We start from the raw sequence: 21,914 nt of genomic DNA on the forward strand, positions 1-21,914 counted from the left end.
GTTTACAATAAAATGCAGTGAAGCCAAAGTAATATTGATGGAACTAAATGTTCTTGAAGAATGGTTAGATGCAACTTTCTGCTTAGGAGACTTCTAAGCTGCTTATTGCTGGGAGAACGTAACCAGGGAAGAAGTATTGCAGGATGCTAGCCCTTTTTCAAATGTTCTTTGTCTAAGTATTTTGTGGTGGTCAGAAACAGGTTACTGGGCTAAATCAGTCTTTGATCTACACACTATTGCAATTCTTTTGTTCTTAAAAATAAATGCCATGTAAATGTGATTATGCAGGCAAGGAATTATTAATACTAGCTGGAGGTGAGCAAATTATCTCCAGAAATAACTTTGAACAACCACTTCTGTTTCCTCCAGAACAGGATCTCTCAAATTCCTGAGCTATGCTCATAACAAATCTTCTTATGGAAGCCAATCTTCTGCTTTGCTGAAGAGAATATTCTTCTATGTAAATGGCCATAATAGAAGTGGAGGTCCTTCACACAGCCCATAGTTGAGTTAGAGTAGTTTGCTGTAAGATGTTGCGGATGCTGAAAATGTGTAAGTGTTCCAGGAGAGGATGGCAGTTCATGGAGGAGAAATCACCAGAATATTGATAAATACACTGAAGAAAAAAAAAAGTAATGTCCAAATTTGTTTAGTAGGAAAAACAAAACAAAAAACTGGCTTAGGAAGTCCCTCAGCTGTTAATGGTTTGAAGCTGGGAGAGTACATACAGGCTTCCTTATTCTTGCATAAATCATAACTAATAACTTAATGGAAGCATGAAGATTTTCATATTGTAGATATTGTCCTTCCCTTTTCTCCAAGTATTTTTATAAAATACAAGGAAAACCCTCCTAAATATTATTAAAGTTGACTTTTCAGAAGTTACTAAGTGCCATTATTTAAGCAGTTATATTAACTCTGCATTATGATGTTATTGTAGTAGGCTACTTCTGCACAAACCTTTGCAGTGTGAGGCAATGAAACATTTTTAAACATCTGCCATTCATATAACTTGTCCTATATTGTTTATTTTACACAATCATTTTAAAATAATTTTTCTTGGAAATCTGCTTTCGAGAATACTTTCCATAAAACAACAAGAATTTCACACACTTTCAGTATGAGAAGTATTATTTCCATCAAGAAATTCAGCTGAGAGATTGACTCTGAAGCAGTTTGTCTCTGATTTCTGTACTTTCTGTTCATTATGAGTTAACAGAAGACTTTCGTTATCCAGCATCATTACAGTTTGTACTTAAAAGTATTAGCAGTGTAGTATGGCCTGAACTACTGTACTGGTTACATGATGAGACAGTGGGAGAACTGATTTTTAGGAAGGATGTTTGACAGTGAGCAGAGGTACTGGTTTAGGGGATGATTGGCCAGTCTATTTTACAAGTGCTTAAAACCAGTGTAGCTATAGGTCTTTGCACATGAGAATCTGTTATATTAAATGTAGAAAGCTTGCTCTCACTTTCCACAGTCTGTGCTTCTGTCTTAGTATGTGTAGTGTCAAACAGATTATTCTGCAAGCTATCCAGTGAACTGTAATAATACTGCTCTCTTGGTTTGCTGCATGAGCTACGCAAACACACATCTGATTTTTTTTAATGTGGGGAAACAAAATATTTTTGAGTTGATTTTAAATCCTCAATTTAAATATTCTTCTCTTCACTTGCCTCATATCACTTGTCTTCCAGACAGTAGTTTTTTGTTCCCTGTCTCAACCAGAAAAATCTTAGGGGAAGATATTAAAAAAAACCAAACCCTTGAAGTTCATTAAAGAATGAAGGGTGTTATTACTGTGTTAAGCCAACCACTTGAAAGACACTTGTGAGGATAAAACTGATGAGATTCTTATTGTAATACATAGAAAAAAAATTTACTGACGAGGAATGCTATGGATGAGTAGCCTTTATTTGAATTTATGCATGATAAAGCATTCCCATGGGATATGGTATTAATGCTTTCTTTTCTGTTGTCTAGGACTAGGACTCAAGTCCTAGTGCTTGAGTCTAAAGAATGAACTAAAACATTTAACAGCTTGGTTTGTAGTATGGTAGGTAAATATGTATTAAATAATCTAGCTGTGACGATGGCAATGATTTTGTGAATGCTCAGATATTAGATACTATGTTTATAGCTGAAGACAAAAGACCATTTAAAATAAGGCTGATCTTAAAAACAAAACAAAAACAAAAAACAAAACCACCATGGTAAAACAGCAGCATATTTGTGGAGTATGTGGTATAGTTTCATTGCTGTAGACTTTTGAACAGAAATAAAGAAATATGAGAATATATATTCAGATTATAGCTGAAGTACATACATTTGTTGTGAACTGATAAGAAAAGAACATGTAGCTGTGACCTTTCATTTTGGAATAATTTTAGTTATAATAAAGCTTAGTTTTTTTGTAATCTATTTTGTGTTTCAATGGCACAGAAACAGACTTTTCAGTATAGATGCTACCAATAGGCTTTCTGGTCTGATACTTTCATCTTAAGGGTAACTTCTGTTCCATCTTCTAGGGAAGCTTGGGAATTGGTTAGTCTGCAGTTACACATTTTGAGGGGCTAATTCTTAACTTCCAGTGCCTTAAGGAAGGCTTAAGTCCCTAAAGTAGGAATAGCTTTTCTATGGCAATCAAAATGTTTTGTGTATGAATATGAATGCAGTTGTATGTAGCAATTAAGTGCTGTATTAGTATCTGAATTAGCAGCTCTGGAATATAGCCAGCTTGTGGCCAGGAAAGGGGCCAATAGCCTGGAGGAGGGAAATGTTTTAATTAATATGTAATGACTGCTCTAGAGAGCTCTCATTATTCTGGCAAGTTGCATTTGTAACTTTTCATATTACTTGTTTGGGGCAGTTGTAATTTATTTAAAAAATGTGGAAGACAATTCATTGTACCTTTTTCATACTGAGTGAAAAAGTATAAGAATACTTGAAAACTTACTTGAGCAAAGTGAAACTGAAAATTACCTGAATCTATTTAATATGTTTTATAGCCATCAATTTCTTCATAGGATCAAGATATTGCAGCAAGAATTATTTGCCTTAAGGAAATAAACGATTTACACATGTGCTGTTCTGTTTATATCTTGATTCTTTTTGCTGCTAGGTTTCTTCACAAAGGATGAATAAAGTAAATTTTCTTGAACTATGCATACATGTGAAGTTAAATGTCAATAACATTCTTTTCATTAAATAACAAAGCTGTTCATACAAGACATGCCAACAACATGTCTTTAAGTTACGTTTCTGTAGGACCAAGAGCCTCATATTAACTTAAAGTTGTAAATTACAAGACTCCAGTTTCCATTAGGTAGGTAAGTGGTAAAGCATGGGCTCCCACTTCACAGTTTAATCGCAGTGCCATTCTGAAATGCTTCAGATAAGGCCATTGTCCTTCCTCTTCACTGTCTGTTGCGTTGAAAATCAGTGGGAACCTTTCTTCTCTTTTAGGCTTAGCCTGTCATTGCTGTAACAAAAAAAAAGAGAGAATCAAGTGATGAGAGGCATATTTCTTCCATTAGTACCTGGAAGCATGAAGAGACCAAGTCAGCGTGTTGTTAACTGAACGTAATTTGAGCTGAATGTTTTGCACTTCAGCCTTTTATATTCCAACTATTTTATTAGCTGTATAAGCTATTAAAAAGTACTGTAAACTATTTGATTTCACTAAGGAGAATGCTAATTGAATCACAGCCTGTGCTAACTGGAAATTAGGACTGCTGGACTCTTATCTGTGGCTCTGAAGTAATTTAGTCTGTGACTTTATGCAAGCTACTTAAACTCTTTTTCAGTTGCCCAGTTTCTTTACCTGTTTGTCTCCATGAATGGGGTGCATGTACCTGTCCATGTGAGACTGGATTCTCATAACCAGTAACCTCTGGTGGGCTTATAGTGCCACAGTTGCCTTTGTCTTCTCATACCTAGGCAGGAAGGCTGGCAGGAGGTTCAACCGTTCCTTGGTACCTTCACACCACTGTGAATCTGATGACAGTGAGTCTTGTTAATCCCCACTTCTCAATATTTAGCTGCTTTTTCTCTTGGCCTTGAAGATACCCCAGGTGTCACAGGTACTCTGTGATTCTTAGTGCTGCCCTGCAAGTCATGCAGAGATGCTGAGGACTGTTCGTGGTGGTGGAGCTACCATTTATTTGGGGGGAGGGGGGGTGACAGGAAGCCATGGACATTCTACTTCCTAGTGTTTGCAGTTTCCTTTGGACAGTAGAACTGCAGCCTTTATATAGCTTACTCTGGGAAAGATAAGTAAAAAGATGAGGAGTCTTGTAGAAGCTGGACTACTTAGAAGCTTCGCAACTGGTTGGTCTCCAGGCTGTATGAGAGCATTTACTCCCTCTGACTCCTGCTTACAAATTGTAGTTGGTATAATGTTGTCCTGCAACATCAGGAGCCATCTGGGCTGTAAAATGGGACAGATCTCTTAAGTCCTCTCTTGCCACACCCAAGGTGCGTTTGAGCCTTCCTTGACTGCGGAGGAAGAGAAAGGACAGACCTTTCCCAAATTTGGTCTTTGCCCTTTAGTCAGTGTCACAGGGGCCTTGTTTTTTCCTAGTCTTTTGTGCTCTCCCTTCATACAGCTCATGCTTCTGCCGCAGAGGTGCGAGGCTGGCAGGGCTATCTTGTCTGGGTTAGTCATACCCAGGAAATGGAGGAAACGCCCATAAAAGTACCTCACTCTTCTTCAGATTGTGCCTTGAAACTCCATTATATTTATCACATGCTCAAACCCCCAATAGCACCCCCCTCGCCCCAAACAGTTAGGTCATGGTTCATTGAGATCATTGTTTGCCCTAAAATAAAGGTTTTATTTCTTGTATGCTCACTTCTGTTTTTCTCTAGCCATCTGTTCTCTTTTGTCTTTCATTTCACTTACATTGTAAACTCTCTGAAGAAACAATCTTTTTTTGTTTGCTTGTTTGTTTTGCTCTGTTTTCTTTAGTGCCTTGCACAATTGAGCCTTCATCAATGTGTAGGGCTCATTGGCGCTTTAACACTACTACTTCTAAGTCTTGGTATTGGTAGATATACTTGCAAATATTCTTCATTAGGTCTCTTGGCTATATTTTTTTCCAGATAATTTTATTTGCCCTTATCACTGAATCACAATTGTTTATCTAACTGTCTTTAGGAAAGATATTCTAAACAAAATTTCAGTTGCACAGATTTAAATCCATTCCAGGTTGAAAGAATTCTTTCATCTTCCGTACAATTCAAAAAGAAGTTAAAATACTTTTTTCCAATGCATCTTGCATCAGCAGCTTTTTCCACTACCCATTTAGACCAATTTTTTTTTTCCACATAGATGGTGACATTTACCCACCTGAATGTATTCCTTGTAACTATTGTGCTACAGCAGCTTGATTTACCTTTATGCCCTGGGAGAACTGTGGGGTGTAACATCAGTAATGCATGTTTGAAAGAACGATTAGGTGATAGCAGGTAAATGGTGTGGTTCTGAACACCTGTATAAAGTGAAGCAGAAAGCTGACTTTTAATATAAAATGAATCAAATTATTTTCTACCTAAGTTATTTGAAGATATTTTTGGTACACTTGGAATAAAAAACACACTTGTGACTGAAACTTTAGTGTACTCACCTGAACTGAATTGTAATGATCTCATTTATAAACAAAGTACAGTTTTAACAATGTCTGTAAAGCTGGAGCAGTATCAGATGTAGTGACGTTTTCCCATTATATATGGAAAAGGTTGTACCAGCTCAAGTTCTTTTAAAGTAAAATCATATTCTTAATGTGTATATTACAGTATAAAAGCCTATTGTTGATAGTTTACTCATTATTAATGTTCAGTATGATCTAGAGCTATGTAATTAAGTTAAAAATTTGTTAATTTTTTTCAGCAAACCTAGCTGTTTAAAGCCATTAAAGTCTAGAATTAAATCAAGTGAAATATGCTAATTGATGTCAGAATGGATATGGATCCTCAAAGGTATCTTTAATGGCCTAGTCATCAGTTTGAATACTAGGTTAGTTACTGGAGGAATAATTGTGGATTTAAAAAAAAAATAGTAATAACTCCTGTAGCTAACTGCATTCCTTGAGCTGATAAAGTCTAAATTAGTTGATTATGTAAATTGGTCAGGCTTTTTTTACCATGTTAGGAAAATATATTTAAAAATGTATTTAAACATTTTTAAAATAATTACCCAATTGTTACCCAACTTTTATCTAAGATTTTATGTTGCTGAACTAAAACAAATACTAGCTGAAAGCTTAAATCACTTGGTCTTCTAAAACGCTGTCTCTTTCTATTTTGCAGCATGGGTGAGCTCTCTTTCTATGGGGATAGTCTTCTTCTGTTCTCCAATAGTCAGCATATTCACAGACCTGTTTGGTTGTCAAAAAGTAGCTGTTATTGGAGCTGCAGTAGGCTTTGCTGGACTCCTTTCAAGTTCTTTTGTAAGGTAAGAAATTCTTTATATTCGAAGTATTTTATCAATTTTACAGTGTAGAGGTAATGCTGATCCTACCAGAATATGAAGGAGTAAGCAGTGGCATTTTATCTGTTAGAGTAGAAACCTTGTTTTATTTGTTTTTCTTTCTACCTATGACTTGTGAAAACTCCAAGTGGTACTTTCAACTTCAAATGTAATTTAAAAATACAATATAACCTCATAACAGCACTCCCTATTATACAGGAACCACTATGTATAAATGTATCAACAGCAAGACTAATGCTATAAGATCAACAGCATTGTCCTGGATAAACTTTTATGCTTGATGTACGCTGTGTTTTAGCGGGTACATAAACATTGTTTCTGTCTTCCTTCACCCTGTCCCCTCAATTTGCTTTTATAAAACTGTTTTAATGTTGATAAATATGTAGTAGGACCTCCAGGAAGGTAATGTTCTGGTAAAATTTGATGTTTTCTTCTATTCTTACTGGTCCAATTGCTAAACACAGAGATAGTGAAAACCTTGGTATAACGACATACACTTAGGGTTTATTGGCTTTATTAAGAAAAATCTCAGTTCTTTCTTGTGTTATTGAAAAAACTTGAACAGTAGTTTTTTTTTCCTCCAGATTACACTTCATTTTGTACATTACTGTAACTTTTGCAGAATAAATCTTAAGAAGTGCAAGAGCGGTTGATTTTTTGGACGTGCCCAGTGGAAGATAAAGAAACATGAGATTTACTCACTTATTCTAGTAATCAGCAGAAATTAGTTAGTGAAGATAGGGTAAGAAGTAGCAGGAAAATAAGCTACAGTTACCTTTAATTCTCAGTCTGCTTTTTTTCCCCCATCCTTAGCAGAGTAAGTACAGGAACAATCAAAAGCAAAATTCAGAAGTTTCCTACATAGATGAAAATGTATCTATACAGACAGGCTTGTTAAAATGTGTTTTCTATGTGAACCAGATAGATGTGAGCTGGCTGTGATCTGGATGGATGAATATCCATGCTGTGTGGCGTTATGCCTGAGCTAATATGTCTGGTTTGGGCATGTCCCCTAATGTGAAAACATATCCACAAATTTACAGGAAGAGAAGACAAAATAGTTCTGTTTTAGGTACTGAGACTAGTGTTTATATTTATTCTTGGAATAACTTATATTTATGGGAAAAAGAAAGCTTTGTTTTCTTGTTACATGAGCAAGTTTATGATTTTTATTTTATTTTTTGGTTAATCCAAGTGCAAAATATTTTGCTTAATTAATTTTATTAAAGCAAACAAACAAAAACCCCACTTCCTGATATGTTTTAAGAGGCTTGTTACCACAGGTGAGGTAAAAACTAAAAGAATGCATCTTGGAAAAGTCTTTCTTCCTCCTTGCTTACCAGTAGTGGGTTAAGTGGTGAATACTAAAACAGCCTCGTTATTATAAGTTAAACCTCTTGATAAAGAAAAGAAGTTTTCTTCCTTTGAACAAAATGCTATCATCCTTGTGTTTCCCTGATATCCAATGGAACAAGAGCACAGAAGAGACATGCAAAAGGAAGTTATTTTGTAAGGGTTTTAAAACTGTTTTAGCTTATTTGAATTTTATTTTAGAATTTGAGGAACACTTTGAGAGGAGAGGTGAATTCTTATTAGAGTACATGCCATGTTCATGTGCATTCTTGGTGTTTCATTATGTTACTTACACTGAAATGATTTATGCCTATGATGTTACCAGTTAATTGAGGGAGTATAGTTCAGATATAGAAGTCAATGTTCTAAAAGTAAAATATTATACAGTAAATAAATGTAAATATGATATACTGCTTTTGTTACATGTTGATTTCTTAATATAAATTTTATCTCTTAGGAAGCTGAGATGTAAGAGTATTTGTAATGCAGGAAAATATTTTACTATGTATGCCATGCTGTAAACTTTTTGAATGAATTTACAGATGGAAGCAGAAGTTCTGTCCTTACTGTATTATCTTCCTCCTCTCATTTTATAACTCCCATTTTTATTTTTTCTGGTTATTTTCCATTGATAAAGGTAATCAGTCTTTCCCCCTTACATTGTTTCTGCTGGCTTACATTTTGTATAATCAGTTTTAGAAATTGATACTTTAATGTAGAAAGCAACAATATTATGTTACACAAATATTCTTTTTCACACTAATACACAAAACCAGAGTTCCTGGTGTCAGACCTTTGTTAGTCAAATACTATTTTCTAAGAATTTCTGTAATTGCATGGTAAGCTTGTGGAGTGTATTTTGGTATAGAGGGATGCTGGCAGGTAACATCCTATGATGAAAAGCACAACGTAAAGCATTCATACTCCTTAAAAAAAAAAAGTTAATATATTGGCTAACAAGTTAAATGGTTTTCTATAATTTCTTTAAAAGCAGGTGTTAGCTGATAAAAAAGAGCCCATGGTTCATTGAAAACATAGTATTAAAAAAAAAAATTAAATCGTCATGTGCCACCTCAAATCTTGTATAAAAACACTTCTCACGCATTGCCTCCTTCATCTAAATGTAAAAAAAAGTTTCCTTTGACTTATTAATACTATAATACTAATTTAGTTGTACTAACACTGTTACTTCATACTGTTAAAGACTTCTTGAACAATACCTTTTAATGTCACATGTCCGCCTGTGATGTAACACAACGGCTCTGCTTCATTTCAGTTGTACAGTAGATGGTAATGGTGGAGAACCTTGTGATGAAGATTGTCCTTAATATGAGCTGAAATGTTTCATTCTTTATTAACGTTTTCTCCTATTTCTTTCTTAGCACATCCAATATCTGGATCAAAACACTGAATTTAGAATATTTATTAAAAAGGGGATTATTTGTCTAAAAATAATACCTAAAAAGTATCATTTGCTAATAATGTATTATATTACCAAAACTCGACCGTATTTTGTTTTATTTTTCATTATTAATGATGTTTACTACTTTTGCTATTGTATTTTCATAATAAACTATGTAAGTACTTGATTTTTCTGAGTTCGAGGAGTGTTCGGTATTATGTTTGAACTGCTAGCACAGTGAAGAAATGCGTAAATCAAACAATATAACTTTCTTTGGAAAAGAAAAAAAACAAAAACCCGGCAATGGTTGAACTTATATTTGGTTAATTCAGCCTGACAATGATTTTTAAAACTTTCTTTTAGTCAGACTATTTGGTGTAATTATACTTAAATGTAATATTGCCTTTTTACCTGTTCAGTGAATTCTATGAAATTTTCAGTGGAAGAAAACAGAACAACTGCTGAATTAAGCTGACACAGTGTAGTTCAACTATAAGTACATACAAACTCTTAACTCACTTCTGTAAATATGTCAATTCATTGAAAAACTGTCTTGCATATGGTAGGTGAACGTGGGCATACAGTGTTGTACAAAACACTAACGATTTTTTTTCTTTCTTTTGATGTAGCACCATTGAACCTCTATATTTCACCTATGGAGTCTTATTTGCCTGTGGCTGCTCATTTGCGTACCAGCCATCCTTGGTCATTCTCGGGCACTATTTCAAGAAACGCCTTGGACTAGTGAATGGCATTGTCACTGCAGGCAGCAGCTTGTTCACCGTGTCACTGCCCTTCCTCTTGAGAGTTTTGATCGATTCTGTTGGCCTATACAACACCTTGCGGGTCCTGTGCATCCTTATCTTTATTCTGTTCCTGGCTGGCTTTACGTACAAGCCCCTTGTTTCCAATGCCAAAGACAAGGAGGGAGGAAAGAAGGGAAAGTTCAGATTTCGTCCTGAAAAAAAGATTTGCAATTTCTCCGTTTTCAAAGTTCTCAGTTACAGAATCTGGGCTTTGGGGATCCCAGCTGCACTTTTTGGATACTTTGTGCCTTATGTTCACTTGGTAAGTGCATGTTTCTTCCTGCATATGATGTATTTAAAACTGCAGCTATTTCCCTTTGTGTTATGGATTAAGAAAACGATTGGTGATAGGAAGCAATATTTAAAGTGCAAGTTGTGTTGGGGAGAAACACAAAATTAATTTTGACATTGTCTGTGATTTAAAAGAGGGCTCTAATCAGAACTATTAGTTGAGCCAGTTAAACTTTTAGTACCTTGTTCTCAATCTAAGGTTTAAAATACTTTAACCATGAAAAGAGACATTTGAAAAGTATTTTGTACTATTCCAAAGAGAATTCTTTATTTTGGTACTTGGCTGCATACATTGCCAATGATACTTGTGCATTTCAGAGGAATAATGGAAGGAGTAAATAACAAAAAATGGGTAAAACTTCTAATTTTTATTCCTTTAAATTGAGGTATGTTTAAAATGTACATTTTTAGGGTATATTTTATTGACCATTTTCCAGATTTATTAAAAGCAAAACACTTGGATTTTTCTGTCTCAAACTTTAGCTTTGTAGTTTACCACTGTAGCACTAATATAACTGATCTTGTTATTCGGTGCTTCTAGCTGCCAATTCAGCTGGTTTTTATTGCTGTCTACAGTAACTGATAGAGCTTTAGCTTCTGATGATGGGAAAGCTGTCAATCAGCCATTTCTTATACATGTACTAAAGTTAATTTGTTTCCCTAGCAGAATTATTTTTTTTTCTGTAGTACGCTGTGTTAATCTTAAGAAATTTTGATGCAACTGGGAGATGCATTACATGAAATGTATCAGGCTGGCACTCATTGCACTACTTAAATGGTGAATTATTTTTGAATGGCTTCCTGGTGGTGTTGTCTAAACTGAAGTGGTGCGAACCAAAAGGCTTAAAAGGCAAAGGGGGGGTGGAAAAAAGCCCACAACCTGCAATGGGATGCTCTATTTAGACCATTACACATCCTCATATTCAAGAGTACTTGATAAAGAGCATGGACTAGTAGAACTAGTACCCACTATGAAAACAGAAGGATCATATTAATATTTATTATTCATCCATGGTAGAACAGTAAGATTAATGATAATAAATGTCTTGAATTCTGTCAAAAATCTTCAACTTCTTAAAAGCCCATAGGTTTGTATACAATAAAACAAGTGGTGTCACTGCTTTCTGGTAATACATTGGTTAGATTACTGGCTCTGCATCAGATGTTTATTTTAAAGATTACCTTAGGGTGGGGGCTGGTTTGTTTTTCGAGCAGCTGTAAACTGACTTATTCATGGCTAGTTCTTGTTACTTAATTTTTAATTGTGTAGGTCTTATTCTATAACACTTAGAATTGGACTATTTCAAAGGACTGCACAATCGGATGACTAAGCTATTGTGACAACTTATGCCTAAGTTTTGTAGAGATGTTTTGAAATAAAAGTGTTCAGAGGAGTAGAAGGGAAGTGTTGTAGAGAAAGCTAGTGGAGAGATTGTAAATGATCGTTAACACTTGGAGAGAACTGAAGAACAAGGCTATACAAGCAGTCACATAGAACCTCTAAAATACGTTTATTTAACAAAAAGCTTGTAATTTTTTACCAAGATGCTTGTACGAATGCTTCTTGTTTCTAGATTGGACTAAAGCTTCTGGTCAACTTGTAGAGGACAAAACCCTTTATCTCTTTTATATTACATAATTTTTCTTTTTATAGTGTTCTTTCACTCCGGTTGAGTGCTTTTTTCCTTGTATCAGATTGGCACAAATTCCGACTGCAAAATACAGTTCCAGTACAGGAAAACAACTTGATCAAGGCTGTTTCTAATATAATGTTTGATAACACTATAAAACTATTCCAAAGTACAGTTAGAATCTAATATTTTAAAGATTAACTCAAAATGATACTGAGAGATTTACATTCCAGCTTTTTTTTTTCCCCTCAGAGTTTCAGAGGAACCATGAAGCTTAACTATTTATAACATAAACCTTCAATGGTAGTCAGTTTACTTTGTATGCCACTTCTGAGAGGGAAAGCTTCACCAGCTCTTAGGAACTCTTCACTGATAAGTTTTATTACAAAACCCCGTCCTGAAACCCACAAGTCTTTGTTTTAATTTACTTGTCTCTAAATACTCAATTTTACTGTATAATTCTCTGGTCCTCCTGTAAACTAGAGGCAAATCTTCTTAAACGATGTATAGTAATCTCCCACTACTTTTAAATAAAACAATTCTAAACAAGAAGCTTAGCTTTCATTCTTGGCTTTGCAGATAGCATTATTAAATGGAAAATAGCTTGATTTTTTTTTCTTTAATCTTTTAAAACATCTGATTATTTATGATTCAGATTTCTATCCAAAATTTAATTTAGATACCTTTCAATATACATAAAGAATCCATGGAGGATTGAGGTACTACTTGTGTTATGTACCCAGGACTCTTGACCAATATTTAAGTATTTAAAGCCTAAACCAAACTTTGATCAGTGAGTATGATAGGGATGGTAAGAAACAGTATGAATTGGAATAAAATTTCATGTGTTTATACTGATAAAGAAACCACATAGGTACCATCACAATGTCAGATTTCTGTTTGCTTATGTATATGGTCCATTAAGTACTATGTAAGTGCTCACTAATCTTTCAGAAAGCTTGACATACAAATAGTTTAATAAAATAATCTCTAGCTTTACTGATGTTGAAATGGAAAATTAAAACTTGAATTTCATAAATAGCAGTATTTTCACTTCCAGAATGTATAAGACTTTTCTAATCTTCAGTCTTGGATAAGTGATCAAGGTGAAAACAGTTTAATACCTGCAGTTCATATATTGAAGATTATTTTATAATTATTTTGTATGTGATTACCAAGGATGGATGTATCCTCAGTAGCAGAAATCTTTGTGACAGAAAGCAGGAGTTTAAGTCGCTGGGTTGGAGGATGCAGTCGTAGGACTAAGAGTAAACTTGCTGCTTGGGGCTTAGAGTGATGTTTTCTCACAGCTAAGCCCACCATTTCTGTAATTATTTCTATATAAACCTAAACTCATTAAAGAATTTAGGCCTGCTTTTAGAACTAAGCAAACACTCATCCCTCTAACTCAAGTTTAATAATTTCAAAAAGAATGGGAAATCTTTTTAATTGAAAGAGGCATTTATTTTTATGAAAACGTGACTAGGTGAAGAACCATAGCATTTATCACTGCTGGGCAAAGATGTGTGCTGGGGGCGACTATTCAAAGCCTTAGGAAGTCTCTGTGGATCTGTATTTGAGAAAGTGAATAGATCAGTGTTTATGAAGGAACAGCATGGATTCTGCCCTTCAACACAGATACTTCAACTCCAGTGGATAGCTCTGGACTTTATCCTAGTTTTGTCTGCTTTTGATAAAAACCACATTTTATGTACTTCCAGAAGTACATGAAAGTACGTACTTCCAGATAAGTCAAAGGCTATAAGAAAAAATAACTTTTTGCTGGTACATCTACCAAACCAGAGATTACTTTCCTCAGCTTTTGAAAATGAAAGTTACTATTGTTCACTGCATTTTTAAAATTGTAGCAATACTGGAAAAGGAATATGATATGTGGACAAGTAACAGCTTTCGTTATGCTAAAACTCTTGAAATTTTCCTACTGTTAGGGCTGGCTGACGATAGCCAGACTGCTAGAATGGGATGCTGGTTGCAAGCACCTTAAGACAAAACACATATGTGGAGCCTCATGCCTACAACTCTTCCCTTAGCCCTCAGACCTGGTTCCTCTACTTATCAAGTCCCATTTTTCCCACCTGGAAAGGCAGTTTCTGTCAGTGTTGGGTGCTCTTGACCATGTAATGAAACACAGGTGCCACAGGCCCTACTGGTTAGGGTTGTTGTGTGTCACCACTTGGGACCATGGTAACTGGAGGTTGCAGACTTGGTGTGCTCTAGTCACCGCACATCAGCTGCTGCCTGCCGGCTTGGCACAGCGGAGGAGCTCCTAAGGTCCCAGGCAGGGTCTCCGAGTGCTTCTGAGGCCAGCCCTGATTTCTGTTTGTCTCTTCTGTGTTTTCTAAAACATATTGGTCAGGAAGATGCATGTTGTGAAACTTGTAGTAAGAAAGAAATAAAAGCTCATGTTGGGCTTTGGAATAATAGAATTAGCAAGGTCTTAGCAATTTTAACCAGCTGTACCATATTTGCTAGATAGAGTAAAAGCTGTTAAAACCAGAGAAAATAACCTGCTCATGAACTAGGCTTTAACTAAAATTAAACGAATCAACAAATAAATATATGGTATGCTAGATAGGATTTGTATCAAGGAGCTGGCAAGAATTACCAGACCCTGACTAGTAGGTATCAGCTGCATGCGAAATAGGCATCATATTCCTTCTGGTCCTTTTAGGGGAGAACCAAAAAGGGAGAGCTTTTCTTATCCCAGTTTAATTGGTGTAAAATTCCATTAGTAGGTGTTCCATTCTGTGTGATTTTTGGGGAATTGGGTTGGGAGAAGTACTATAAATAGGTTTTGACTTAATTGTATTATATACTTTTAGCATTAACTCAGATTGTTGAATAGCAAACAGGTAATTCATAGGATTACTAAATCAAATGGTTGTTATTCCTCTCAATTTTAAATTCATGCTAAACTGCGGTGATTGAGAGTTTTTTTTTCTTTTGATGTCTCTCTAAAGTAGGCAAATAACCAAATAAAAAACAAGTTTAGTCCATTCAGGTTTAAATTGTGAGTCCACAACAGAAATCTGTCAGATTAATGCAAAACACTCTTTCCAAGTTGTTTTTAATAAAGACTATCTCACAAGGAAATGATTAAGTATATTTGAATATTAAGTATATTTGAAAGAAAGTATACCTAGTCTCTGTGCCACTTCTTGTCCTGTGCTTGTTCTGCTAATAAACAGAGAACTTCTGTTTTTCAGGAATCACAGTCTAATGTTAAGCATTTAGTGCTGTCCTCTCTTACCCTTTAGAAAAGTATGTACTTAATCAGGATCATACATCCTTAATTCTTATGAGCTTGTTAGGTCAATTCTGTTAAAATTTGATATAAGGTCACATGTTTAGGTAGTTTAAAAGATTGCTGTTGCTTTTTGTGCTTTATTTAGCAGGGTGAAAAGAAATTCTGCTTAAAATGGATGTTGTCATTGCTTAGTCTTTCCTAAGCAGTGACTAAGGTCACTACTAAGGTTCTGTAGTAATTTGTCTTGGGACATTGTTTGGTTTAGCAGTTACTTTTATTAAATGACTCTTGCAAATGGTAGGTCCTGTCTTATTTATAGTGTTTAACACCTTGCAGGATGAAAAACTGAATTGAACAGTTTGTAGTTGAACAAAATAGTGCAAATATTTATTACATGTTTTAAAAAAGAAACTGGATGATAGACAATGCAATAAAAATGTGCATTGATAAAGTTTACCTTTCTAAGTCTAAATCTTTTTTTATAAAGAAAATACATACTCTTAAAGAATGGCTAGATTTATTTGAAAATTAGGCTTATTGTTTAAATACAGTTATAGGCTTGTATACAAAGCTACCCATTAATTGATAAGCAATGTGAAAGTTACCGTTACACTGACTATACTCTTAAAACTTCAGAATAGCTCAGGAAAAATAGATTGCAATATCTCTTACCCTGCTTTGCTGCCTGTTTCTTAACTTGCTGTGTAAATCTGACTTTTCCTTTTGATGCTTATCCACGTTCATATTCCATGATGGGTACATACTTGCATATGTAGAGATTTTTGGTTAGCAGTAGCTATGTGGAGTGCATGTGTTCTGTGTCTGTGTGCTTCATGTTTAAGATATGAAAAAATGGTGTGTGCCTGGCCATTTTTTCTAACAACTTCTTTGGGAGAATCTGTCTTGGGAGACATTTAAATACTAGATTTATTCTCCTTCATAGAGAGATACTGAAGATTCAGTGTCTCATTCCTTCTCTGAATCTGCATGTGCCAGGAATAGGTTCAGCTGGACCTCTGAGGAACAGGGAAGTGAGACTGCAGACTTAATGCTTGGAAAAAATAGGTAGATACTGCGTCAGATTCTAGAAACTGCCACTGAGAAACAAAGCACCACCTTGGACTCTGCTCTAAGATTTTCATCAGCTGTATTGGAAAAGAAAATGCATCTCACAATTAAAAGTAAAGAGGCTTCCAAGCAGCTGGCCAGCTAAAAGGTATTCCAAAAAGATATAGCAGCCCCAGGACCATTGTTAGGTACAGACTCTCAGGCTCTGCTGGCATCTTACTTGAAAATACGAGATTCGCTGGCTCCGCTGGTAACGTGCCTTTTCAGATTCTTGGGGAGATTTTGTAACAATGAAGTGAAGGTTTAGCCTCTAAATAAGCCTGGTTGCCAGCAGTGAACACTGTGTAGCTGTTTTTCACTAGGAAATGAAAAAATACCGTAGTGTGTATGTCCTCTGTGGTGCTGTGCTTTGCTGTATGAAAACCAGGAATATGCTAAGTTTGAAAGGCTTCAGAGGAGATTTCTTGCTTCTCGCAGTATTATATGTTGCATGAAGGTAATCAGTTTAGCTGCCTTCTCTTTTTATAGACCTTAGGAATGGCTGGGAATTGTGATGACAAGCATTCTTACCAGGCCAGTAATCCCCTGCTCAGCTCAGTCCACAAACAGCTGTGACAGATTGAGTGCCTTGCTGTGTTATCCTCTGGAGACCACTTGGCCTACTTTGAGCATTTGAGTCAGCATAACCCAGCATACCTAGTCATCTTGGGCTCTCTTTCATCTGGACAATCTTTCCAGTTCAGTTTGTTTCCTATTCATTACCTCCCATGGTCTTTCAGCTGTCCTTTCCAATGATATCTTTTACAATAGGAAGTTTCCTGGGAAATAGGAAATCACTCACTTTCATCTCCAAAAAAGAATAGGTTTGGGGAAACCTGTTCATCTGCAAACTGAAGTTAAATGTAATTGAGAGACCGGTTCTTATATCTTAACTTTCAGAATTCAACATTTCCATTACATTATATTACCACATGTGTGAAGTTCCTTAGTTTGTGTTAGGTCAAACCATTAACAATACCAGAGCCCTTGTCATTTGAATTATTGACAGCTTTGAGGATTTTAACCCAGGTCTTTGAGGTAGCTGACTAATACAGACAGGTCTTTATATTTAGTGGTGAAATATTTGGAGACCTGATCGAAGAGCTCAATAGGGTTTTTAAATTCTTGGAAGTCAAACCTTTTCCCTTGGCGTAATGAAGGTTATGGTGGCCCCTTTGTTTTCCACGTTTGCAAGGGCACACCTCTCTTGCAGTAAGTTCTAGAGCCTGTTCAGGCTTGCAGATCAAAACACAACAGTGAAAATGTACGTTGTGCCACATGCCCGGCTACATCTGTGATCACATATGGGCTGCTGCAGGTTGGCCTGTTCCACAGGCAGGTATTTCTTATGTGTATGCTTCTGCCTTCTTGAAATTCTAGAAGAGTTTAGTAAGGGTCTGTGAGGGACCTTCTTTTGACATCCAGGGCAACTAGTTCACGGGGGGGAAGCTTACTGGTTTTAGTGACAGATACAGTGCCCTCAATGTAAACTATCTTTCAGAACTCATGAATCTTTTATCTAGAAAATCTCTGGGCTTAAAGATAGCTATGGGCAATACTGCAATTGTATTTTCTGTTATCGGAGAGAAGGGGCATGGGCCTGCTGTATAGGGACAGCTTTAAAGTAATCTATTTCAGATAGATGTATTTCAGATACATCTCATCAGAACAGATGATGGGCACTTAAAGGCCGAATCGTTTAGGCAGTCTGCTTCTCAGATGGAAGCGAAACTGTGTTCAAAATCTTCACTATCCTAACAAGACACACATTTTTATTCCTGGGAGGGGCATGGAGATGATTGGAATATCTGTAAAGTACTTTGTTAGTCATAAGAACTTTTTAATGCATATAAACAAATGCTCTTTCTAGCCTGCATCACCAAATCAGACAGCTCAGATAAATATTAGTCTGTCCTCTGTGTGGCTTCGTCTGTCTCCAGACCTTCTGTGTTTGTTACTTTGAGGTTGTGGGGTCTAGTGCTGTGCCCACATAGTCTGTCCTCGGACAAAAAGATAGTGCTGTCTACTGGTCTATACTTCCTATCTTTTGCTGGAACATCCATTTTGTTCCTGTTCTTTAGCTAAGAACAGTTGTCTTTTTTTTTTTTACTTTAGAAACAACATAGTGAACAGGAGGACTTGCTGATAAGATGCAGATTTTTGTTGCCAGATTTGATTCTACAACTGTTTTATCACCTTGGACTGCCTTCTTAAATTGAACCAGGATGATTTGTCCTTCAGCTCTGTTCTTTACCAGCCAGCTATTTTGACTTGTCTCTCCCCATTTCTCACTCTGTATCCTTGATGTGCCTTGTTCTTGTTAATAAGAGATCGGATTCTGCTGTGCAAATTCAATGTTTGAACCTTTGCCCCCTAGAACATGTGCCAATAAAAACTGTCTTCCTATGCAATCAACTTGGAGAAATGAAGAGCCAAGCTCTCATGAGATCCTCTGTACCCACAGTTTTTCTAGGAACTTACTTGAAATTCTTGTTATGTACTTTGAAAACTGTATTTACTTCCATATATTCAGTTTCTGAAAGGCCTTATTTATTCAGGACAAAACAGTCTCTCTATTCTGCCCATTCAGAAAAACAGCCATTTTCCACTTGTAAACTGCACCCTCCCCAAGCAAAAGCTTTGGGCCATTAAGAAGAATTATATTGGAAAATATAAAGGGTATAGAAACCACCCAAGATGGTCCAAGCAGATCTGGGCTGCCTTATCTGGACGATCTATAGGATAGTCAGGATGAATCTCACTGCAGTAGCTGATGTTCTGCCCTAGTCATCGTAACATTGCTTACAAATCTTTTTCTAAGTCTTCAAGCCCTGCCATGCTGTGTTGCCTAAATAGTCAGGTGTGACATCTCTAGATTGACACCTCATTTGAGAAACCAGTGTTTCAGTTGCTGTCCTTGCAAGAGTGGTCATCTCCACACAGACGGTGACAGTTGCTTTGTGTTCTCTGCAGCGGGACATGCATCTGCTCAAGGAGCCATAGTAGAAAGGAGTTACATACCTTGCAATAAGTGAAGCTCTTCAGGTTGTGCATTCCATGTGCACAGTCCTAATCCTGCACCTCTCTCCTCCCTCTAAGTCCTATGCCCCTGGATTCTACAGTGGAGACAAATAGAAGCACAGATATAAATGCTGTCCTTTATGTCTGAGTGCAAAGCATGATGAAAAGTATGATGTATACTGTATGGACTCTAGTAACCAAAAATCTCTAAACTTATAAAACACATGCATATCCACAGTAAAGTGCATACACATAGCATATCTTGAAGAAATTCAGTTCTTGTAAGGTAAGTACTGTCTCTGTTTTGTGAACGACTTGTATTATGTCCTAAATTTGCTACTTTTAAAATGTTGTGTAAAATAATGTTTAATATCTAATTGGTATGTCTGGATTTTTTTACTTAAACTGGAAAAAACCAGCCTCTGTCACTACATTCACTTACTTTTATGGGCTGCTGTTCAAGAAACCTGTTCATTTCTTCAGATCTTCTACATCAGTCATTTGTCTACTACATCTTTTATTTCCCAGAGTCTGCTGTTAGTCTGTTTTGTAATGATAGGACAGTATGTTTTAAATTATGTCCAGTAGTAAGATAACTGTGTGTCAAACAGATATTTCTCTATACTGTAGATGACCTAAAAAAGTTAAAACTGTAGGTATAGCTGTCAATTTTAGCACTATTACCTTTTTCATCCACTTAATCTACCATATTTCTGTCTCCAATGGAAGACTAACAAGGCACTGGTTTTTTTAAAGGTCCAATGTAATTGTTAAGCAGATATCTCTGAGACCCCAAATCTTCAGTGGCTCCCCATGCTTTACTTGCTTTTCTAATCTTTGCATTTATCTCCCTTCAGATCTCAACATCTGCTGCAGTTTGACTGCCCAGGTTAGTGAAATTTTCCCCCTTTATCCACTTCTGTAATTATCCTGTGCACTCATTTCTTTCCTGGTTTTCCTCAATGTTGATCTGGCAGTATTTATTCTTAGCTAGATTCTCCACTTTTGACGTTGGGGGTGGTGGTGGGAAAAGAAATAATTTATTTCCTACTTTATACATGTAATTTTTATGAAAGCATATTTAAACTATGTTTTCCAAATAAGTGCTGGAGAAGAATAAAAATCATAAGTATAGAAAGAATAAAAACTGAAAAGAATAAACCAAATGTTTTCTGGTTTTTTTTTAGAAGTAAAAGTAAATGAAAGTTTAAAAAAAATTATTTTAGGTAGCAGGTATACTCAGGTACAAGCAATAAGATGATGTTGAAGGATAAGAGCAAAGCAGTCGTCCTCAGGTCTATGCAATACTAGCAGATTGAAAGGTCTGAGTTGCATCATGATTTCCTTTGTATTAGTCCCTAACAGAACACTAGTTAATGTACTCTTGCATAATACAAACTATTCTAATAGCAAACAGAGCATATAGTTCGAAGCCAGATTAAACTGTGAAGTGTGGTGGGGGTTTTTTGGTGTGTTTTTTTTAAATGCTATTTTAATGGTAAACTCAGCATCCTGTCTTTGGATGCTTGAAGCATCTTGACCTGAACTAAACTCTTCAAGCTCCACAAGTGCCCAGAAGCCTGAGATCACAGTTGATGTTTTTTCCTGCTATCCTCATACAGAGTGAAGAAAACTAATCGCCAAAATTAAGTGAAGAACCTTCCTTCACTCATATACAGACCAGTTTTTGTGTCCAGTTTCTGCTCCGACAAGAGCTGCATAGAAACCCTTTTTGCTTTTTAAATCCTGTTCAGGCTTGTGAATTTCTTTCCATGTATTTTGAATTTTCCTTTGAGGAAATTCTGAAACGTAGCTCTTTCCATTTGATTGCCAGTAATTGTCAAGCTGTGAGCTATTTTTCAGGTTTTCATTCTTTTCTGATGATGGAGTTAAAATTTGTCATTACTACTGAGCAGAATATTTCCTAGGAAAAGGGAGAGGTGGTTTTGGATTGCTCCAGGCAGGAAAGAAAACGGAACATAGATGTCTGTATCCTGAGTAAGGGCTATATTTCTGTATGAGGAGGGGAGACTATCATTATAATCTTTTTGTTGTGTTTTAAATGAAAATATGACTACGTGATTCAATTTCTCTGGGCTCTGATCTGGTAGATACTTGGCAGTGTGTCTGGGACTTCCATCTAGAATTGAGACTCTTGTGAGAGCTTTCTTCTGTGTTTCCCAGTAGAATGAGACGGGCATTTCACCCAGCTCTGTGAAAGCTGAGGTGATTGTGACCATATCCACAAGTAGATCTCTGATATCAGTGTTATGGATGCCCTCAGAATTATGTGGCAGCTGAATAAAGGTTTGAGCATCTATGTTTTGATTTTACTCATCTAAATCCTGTGGTTTAAGGAGTCTAGTCCTGAGAGACTTGATAAAAGTAGCACAAATTCTGTTGTGGAGTAAGGAAGTCGACCTCTCTTAGAAGATGACAGTAGTGTTCTAAGATGTAGGTAGATGAATGAATTCCTGTTTTACTAACCAGTTAACTCCAAGTTAGTTGCTTATTGTGTTGCTCTTCAAGATAGGTAAGAAAT

The 21,914-nt window shown here is 36.0% G+C and overlaps 1 protein-coding gene across 1 annotated transcript in view; it reads left to right on the forward strand.

Annotated features, from left to right (window-relative positions):
- SLC16A10 (solute carrier family 16 member 10) overlaps positions 1–21,914 on the forward strand; it is a 77,584-nt gene that overhangs the window by 37,066 nt on the left and 18,604 nt on the right. Inside the window, exons 2-3 of the mRNA XM_076333429.1 lie at positions 6,313–6,457; positions 9,878–10,316. Coding sequence (XP_076189544.1) covers positions 6,313–6,457; positions 9,878–10,316 — 584 coding nt within the window. The remainder of the gene's footprint in view (positions 1–6,312; positions 6,458–9,877; positions 10,317–21,914) is intronic.

The sequence above is a fragment of the Aptenodytes patagonicus genome, chromosome 3 (genome assembly GCF_965638725.1).
Source record: "Aptenodytes patagonicus chromosome 3, bAptPat1.pri.cur, whole genome shotgun sequence".
NCBI classification, from domain to species: Eukaryota; Metazoa; Chordata; class Aves; order Sphenisciformes; family Spheniscidae; genus Aptenodytes; species Aptenodytes patagonicus.